We start from the raw sequence: 8182 nt of genomic DNA, 5'->3' as shown, positions 1-8182 counted from the left end.
TTTATTGACCGGGTATAGATCTAGTTTATTATTTGTAGATTAAGACAATTAAAGGTTTGTAAATACTAAATTATGTTACATGCAATTTTAATTCGTTTAATATAATTTTTCTAACCTGCTTATAAGTCGATTAATAAAGAAGCCATGTTACTCTTATTGCCTAAATGGCTGAACAAAAGATGCTATTTTAAAACAGGACAAGTATGGTAACGACACAATAATAGTTCCAAATCACGAGTGTGTGACACAACAACCTGATACATAAAATAACCCATCGAACATCGATACTTGAGATTCGATATGTTCTTGCACCAAATTTCAGACGTATATTTTTTATACGATTTTCTTTTTGCGACCTCAAAACATTTAACGTGTAAGTTAATATATTTATAAAAAAAAAAATTAATTTGTTTTTTATAATTTGCAGTGTGATTCTAGTCTAAGCTATCTTATTAATTTTCCGAGGATGAATATTAGTCATATAATTCAAATTTTAATTCATAATAGATGTCTTGATCATGGATGACTTGAATAAACGAAGACGCCGAGACGAAGACTAAGTCATTGGTCATGCCGTGATTGTTTTTCTACTTCTAGGCTCTAGCTAAATGATAACCACACAATATTTAGATTCATAAAATATTTTAATCTGGTTTATTTTTCATTTAAACGTGATGCATTTTAGAAATTCAGTGTATTTCAACAAAGTTCACATTATATTATATAAATTAAAGAAATCATGTGATTACGTGTATTTCTGGGTACCCGTGTTCACCGTTGTTTCAACTCTTAGTAGGAGTCAAAGATAATTTAATTGGATCAAGAAAATTATACTTTCAACATTATGTATCACAATCTATGTACTAGTGATGGCTTTGAAGGTTCTCAAGACAGATTATTCTGAAAACTTACAAGGCTTATTACTTGTAAGATTCACATATATATTTTTTTATTATTTTATTTTATTTTTATCCTTCAAACTATCAAACTTGTCTAAAACATATTTTAACGTCCGAATTTTAACTTAACCACATCATACAAATAAAAAGAAAAAAAATTGCACATTACCGTCTTTCACGAGTTTTGGACACTAATATCTCAATGGTGTAGAGGAAGGTTAAGAATTTAAGAGGTAGACAGGCCTTACATCTGCCTTATATAGAGAGATTACTTCTAGTATCTACTTAAATGGTAGAAAACGACGTTTGCATGAGATGAAGATTGAACCTCTGGCGATCCGATCCTTGCCTCCAAAAACCAGAGTGTTTACCACTCATTCAAATCATGTTGTTGTTATCATACAAATAAAAGAAATCCAAATAATTTAACGTCCTTATTTTAACTTAACCAAACCATGAGTGAACACACAACTAAAATCTGGTTTTATTATATAAAAGTTGAATATATGCATTGGTTACCCTTTTATAAAGCTGCATGTTTTCGACAACCGAATTGAGACAGGGTACATTTTAGAACTGAATAAAAATGTTGATTTATGTCACGTAGGCAAAAACTGAATAAAAATGTGTACGTTTTACATGTTATTGCCCCATAATCTCAATTGTAAGTTGTAATACAGCATATTCTTACGTATCAACAGAACTTCAAGAAGTTGTACATTTAACAAAGTTTCGTGTTCTCGTCTTGATTACAATTAGAGTTTGGCAAATGTAACACAAAATCAACAAATACAATGTATGAAAATCAAACATAATCTCACAAATATACATAATGTTTTCCCTGATTATACCATAAGCAGAGATTACAAGTTTTATTTGACGTTTCCAAAATATGATATCATGATGGAGCGGGTCGTGGTAATCTCTTTGCAATTTCCTGTGCAAAAAGTGTGGAAAAAGGATTGGTCAAAAAGGTAAAAGACTTGGAGTTGGCAGAATAACCAGGGTCTCGATACAAGTCAAACCTAACCTGGAACTTTTGCTACAGTTTGAATCAGGTCATGTTGGACTATCTTGACTCAAAACACTTTTCGCCAAAATTATTAGTGTCAAATAAGACTATGAAATTTATACTAGGTATAATATTTCCTTCTAATAACAATCTATGTTTAACATACTTTCCTGTATATTACATGTTCGACAAATAGTAATAAACATAACCTGCATCAAGCCATGATGGGCTGAACTGTCACCTCTAATATTTAAGCTAAGTAATCATAAAAGATCTATAACTGTTTTAAAAAATGAAAAAAATAGAACAGAGTTCAAAGCAAGTTAATGATGTACCTCAAATAGCTGATTGATGTTATCTGCTGTTTTAGCAGAAGTTTCAATGAAGAACATCCCATTTTTTTCTGCATAGTCGATTCCATCCTTAGGCAAAACAAACACAAAAATGTTAGCTAAACAGTAACAAATCAGTAATTTGTCAAAGGCAATTCAGCAGAATGTATTTTCTCAATGAAACAAAACATGTTTCTTACTTGAACTGACACCTCCCGTTTTTCTTGAAGATCGGCCTTGTTACCAACTAAAGCCAAGACAATATCAGGGCTCCCGTGCTTTTGTAGTTCCTGTAGAACACAAAATTTAATCAATTGCATCCAAGTAATGGTAACAGATATATTTTTGTTTTTTCACCACATAGAAAAAGGTCAGAGGAGAGATATGTATGCATAGAGACCACTGAGAAACAAACTAACATTCAAAATATTCATAGGATACCTTAACCCAGTATTGAGCTTTATGAAATGAGTCGGGATTAGTTATATCATATACAATGACTCCAACGGCGGCGCCTCGGTAATAAAGTGGGGCTAATGCTGCATATCTAGACAATACACATAAAAAAAAAAAAAATCTTTTTAGAGGAAGTCGTCAAGTTGGAAAGATTGAGAATTCCTGTTGACCGAGCTAACAACACCAAAGAGTGAAAAGTTCTATAACCTTGCAACATTACCTCTCTTGGCCAGCAGTATCCCAGATTTCAAATTTAACGGTTGTTGAGTCTTGAAGAGCAATCGTTTGAGACAAAAATGAAGCGCCGACAGTCACCTAAAAAATTAGTAAGGAGGTAAATGTAAAAGATCATTACACGATTTTACCCCTAAGCTTGTGAAAGGGATTGATTCAAGTAATACTTTATCGCCCTACGGGAAAAATCAGATATTTTGACAGGAAAAAGGTAAAACAGGTTAAAATGGGTTGTTTATCTTTCCTACTTACAATCACGTAAACCATTTTATTCAAAAAAAAAAAGATTTTTATTAAATTGCCTTTGTATAATCATAATTCACGCATTAAAGATCTGCAAAAATGTCAAACTTCGGAAAAGACTATCCATTTCAACCCAACCCGTTCTACTTTGTTACTTAATCCACACACCCCGTCGCTTCGTGGCCCCTGTGAAAACATAGATGCTAGAACTCCATCAAATATATATCAGTTTCTCAAGAATTCAAATCAGCATCCGAAAGCTTAGCGTGACTTAAAAAAGCTAAATGTATGAATTATTTTCATATAGCAAAATTAACACTTAAATATCAAATCAAAACCTTGGATGTCGGATCAAACTGACCACGAACGAAGCGAAGAACAATGCAGCTTTTCCCAACACCAGAGTCCCCTAATAGCACTAGCTGTATTTAAGAGAAGATGTAGACGCAAAATATCAATCACAAAAAAATGCTAGTAATATAAACAAGTTATTAAGCGGTCAGCACATTGATGATATTATAAAACAATTATAGATGACATTATAGAATCAGAGCATATTAAAAACCAGAATGGAGCATATGAACTCCAACAAAAATACTATTGTATCATTCAGGTTTACTCCAAATACGTTGGGAAGGTAAAAAAGTATACGGGGTTTTGGAACCTTCAAAGGTAGTAGTGAACATTAATATCAAGTATCTTTTAGCCCCATTTAACAGTGTTAGACAGGTAACCTGAAAACTAAAATAATTAGAATTATTAATTCACTAGAGTCATGCATGACAATTTGTTCATGTCCTGCATACTGAAAAAAGACATAACTTGTCTTTTTAGCTTCCTCATGCAGTAAAAGGAGTACAAAAACATTAAGAATATCTTAATCAGGGTCTTCTGGTGAGTTGGTGAAAAAACCATCTTCATACAATTATATTTCTTCCATTTTTCTTGTTTTCAATGTTGTATTTCCTTTCTTTTCCTTTTTGTTTAACATTATCATCATATGTAAGTAAATGAATGGTACACATTTCACGATTAAACTTAGAAAAAGTTTAATTGAGATTCAAGAAATAGCAGGCAAATGAACTCACAACACAGGCAATATTAGCATTTTCCTATAGTAGAAAGTGCAGGGCTTTGTTTATATTAGGGCCATTCGGGTCAGTTGTACCATGTCCAGCTTTAAACAACTATACATCTTAATCTAGAACATGTTGCAGACTTGCAGAGACAAACATACTCATGTATGAAAAATCTCCATTTGGTCATTCAAAGCTTTAACATATTAACTTATGAATAATCTTCGCCCATGCGTAACCAAGACATATCACATAAAAAAAAAACTGAAAAAATTGTTTTGGCTACTCTCGCCCTTTTTCCAGTATATACTTCTGTATTAATATTGATTAATATAATATCATGTAATCATTGCATTATGGTTTTTCAGAAGGGGACCTATCTGAATCACCATCCATGCTTGCCCTCTTTAAATTTCATTCCAACATGTCAGCTTCATGCATGACTTAATTGCCTTCATGAATTAACGAAAATGCAACATAAATATACCTATATTAGAATGGAGGAAACTAGCTACTTCTTTCGAGTGATACTGCGAAAGAATTAGAGTGTTGCAAAGGGTCAATGATCCACCTATGTTTTTATGAAGCATGCACACTGCCACTCTTGCAAGTTATTCATGAAGTAATAATATCAAGCATCTTTGTTACCTATTTATAAAGTAAAAAACTTAAAACATCTTTGTTAGGAAAGTTATTTCACTGGCTATGGCATAACTGCATAGGTGGTCTTTACACTAGTTTGGAAGTTGTTTTAGCATTGCACAGGAGTTTGTCAAGCTTTTAATGATCACTCCAGGATTGCATCATACAAACGCTTAGTCATCTGATCTGTGATGCATCTTAGATTATGTTGGACCATACCAACACTTAAATCCTATTAATCAAATTGCAAGAGAAAGTCAATTTTTAACAACTTAATAATCAAAGTAACCTTAGACTAATCGGGTATATAAATTCTTTAATAAGCATGTCATAGCCTCCTATAGATTTCTAGCATTCTATAGTCCTATATATATCAAACCGGTACTCCTATTCTTTCGTTAAGCAAACCTCGTCTGACTTATTTCCTATAGGTGCATTTAGTACAAAATCATCAACCTTGACATGTAACATTCTTAAGATAAAACTTGAGAATATTTGAAATGTATTAAATGCATTTTTCAATATTCAAGAGTAATTACGGCACATTAAATTAAGAATGCGCCTTAACACGACAAGTTAGACAAACACATGATAAATTAATTAAATAAAACTTCACATTCAAACTTAAAACCATAAAACTCAATACAATTGACAAACAAATATAACCAAAAAAAAATAAAAATACACCTTAACACGAAGATTCTTAGCATCCGAATCAGCACCGTTCGGGTTAAGTCCACCTATACGCCCCGCACTTCTATCTGCAAAACAGCAAGTAACACCCAGCCAAAAACAAAAATCAGCCAGTTATTTGCTAACATAATTACAACTAAGTAACCTAACCGTAAAAATTAAACCTTTATTTGCTAAGATTCAATAAATCTATAAAATTCACAAAACCCAGATGAAATATTTTGATATTAAATGAATTGAAATAGTAAAACCCAAAAAATAATTAGGGAAGTCAAAGAATACCTGGAAGGGAGGAGGAGCAACCCATGTTGTATAGTACGAAAACTATTAAATTATTGATATAACTTTTATATATAAAAATAGATATAGATGTATGTATGTATGTATGTATGTATAGTTTGTGGATCTGTTTGAGAAAAAGGGAAATCTGTTGATCTTTGATTCGGTTTATGGAAGCGTGTGGGTCGCTGCTTCTCTTCAGTGGGTTGTCTATTCTTTTGCTTTCACGACCTTTTATTTTTTAATTTTTTTAAAAGGCTTTTTTTTAATTTTTTTTTTGAAAGACCTTTTATTTTTTTACTAGTTAATAAATCTGGGTTTAACCCGGACATGTTAATTAAAATTTTAAAATATAAAATAAATTAAAATTTTTTTATATAATATATATTTTTAAAACATTATAACTTGATATAAATCTGATAATTCAATTAAAACAATAATTATATAGTTAATAAATCAACTAAATAAAAAAAATACATTTTATTTGTAATAATATTATATAAGAGAGATTTTTTATTCTTTAAATAAATGATTGATATTTTAATTAAACATGTAAAAAACTATTTCTATTTTATTTAAATATATATATGACATCATAATTAAATAAAAAGAATTTTTAAGTAAAATATGAATTTGCCACATCAAAATATTTCTAATAATACCTATAAAAAACAATCTTGTTTTATTATATATAGAGATAACTAATTTAGAAAAAAATTTCTTTATCAATAGGTGTGGATTATTTGCTCGCAACAAAAATCTAATTAAACCGCTTGAAGATGACTCAAACCTGCTTTGGAAGATTTTATTTGTGAAATTCCTTAAAATGTTTTTCTCATCTCTCGAACTTGAGATCTACAACATATAAAACTGATACTTAACCACTAAGCTATAACAAAACAACTAAGCTATAATGAAAAAAAAACTCTTATCAATACTTAATTAAATTTAATAACAGTAGTAATAGATTTATATTCTTTGTTGTTATAAAATAGAGACTAATCTATCTATATTTCTATTCTATTATTAGAAGTTATCATCTCATAAGCAATACATCCATTTAAAGTGATATAATATTTAATAATATCAGTGAGATGTGAAAAAAAATAATTCGTCCATCGTGTTTATACCAAACAATATGTTTACAATTAAATACTTACATTCATCATGAAAAAGGGTTAACAAAAAAAATAAAACTTTATATAAGATCATCATAATCAATAATTAAAATCCATGTATATTTTTGGTATCTAAAAGGTATTACCAGTAACAAACCAAAAATTATTGAAACCAGTTTTGAAGGATGAAACTATGAAACCTAGACTGAAACCAAATGTAAAATTTTGGTACCAGTATTGATTAGGTATGACAAGAGTTTTGCTCCTTCCTATTCCTAGTATAATCTACTAGTACTTTATTTTTGACTTTTGAGACTATCTGCTTATGTATTTTTAAAATATATATATTTAGAGAATACTAGATCATATTGTCGATATGTTATATAAGTTATTATTGCTTGATTATTGCTATTGATTAATTGCAATCTACAATTTATCGCATTGTACAACAGAATGAGACTACAACAGATCATTTTGAGAGAGGATATCGGCCCAATTAAGTGAAGGTCCATAGAAGTCCCAAGTGCAATGATTTCAAGGCCCAAATGTAATGATTTCGACTTTCGAGTAAATCCAAGGATTTAACCAATTATCCCCGATCAGAAAAGCTTCATAGATTAATTTCGTAACTCTTTGCTACAATTTTTAATTTAGGCCAAATTTTGTATGACCGTTGGAGTTCACAAGATGATCAGAGAGTTTGAAAGAAGATTACAAACTAATGATGAAAATAGTCACCAATAATCTATTTATTCACGTATATAATTGGAAAAATAATATATAAACACGAACAATTTTTTTAATGTCATAGATATGCATATGTATAATCCATTTCTATTTAATATTTATCTATATACTTTATGTGTCTTTACAACAGACCAATAAGACTAAATATTCTTACACATTGTAATCTTGTAGCATATAATACATGACAAACATAGTATACACTACCATTAGCCATTCTTTGGTACAAGCTAGCTAGTGATCAGTTATGGTTTAGGAGCCGCAGTGGAACATGAGACGGTTGGGGTACTAAGAGGTTGATAATTTATGTATCGGCTAGGACCAGAGCTATGTCGAATTCCTTTAGGCAAGCAACCTTCCACGCCCTGGTCGTGTTTAGTCACACCTGTTTTGGGCTCGTATGTAAAGTATTCTCCACCCTTTTCTTCTAATAATGGTCTCGTAGCAGCAACGC

General features: G+C 30.6%; 1 protein-coding gene across 1 annotated transcript; it reads right to left on the bottom strand.

Moving 5' to 3' along the window:
- Window positions 1-1586: 1586 nt before the first annotated feature.
- On the bottom strand, window positions 1587-5970 carry LOC122584935 (ras-related protein RABF1). Its single transcript, XM_043757018.1, has 8 exons — window positions 5870-5970; window positions 5582-5655; window positions 3515-3598; window positions 2920-3014; window positions 2685-2790; window positions 2444-2533; window positions 2247-2333; window positions 1587-1836 (listed from the first exon to the last, which is right to left on the bottom strand). Exons 1-8 carry the CDS (start codon window positions 5892-5894, stop codon window positions 1798-1800), a joined length of 600 nt encoding a protein of 199 aa, XP_043612953.1. The 5' UTR covers window positions 5895-5970; the 3' UTR covers window positions 1587-1797.
- Between the last annotated feature and the right edge of the window lie 2212 nt (window positions 5971-8182).

The sequence above is a fragment of the Erigeron canadensis genome, chromosome 1 (assembly GCF_010389155.1).
Source record: "Erigeron canadensis isolate Cc75 chromosome 1, C_canadensis_v1, whole genome shotgun sequence".
NCBI lineage: Eukaryota > Viridiplantae > Streptophyta > Magnoliopsida > Asterales > Asteraceae > Erigeron > Erigeron canadensis.
This window is presented reverse-complemented; position numbering and strand designations above follow the sequence as displayed.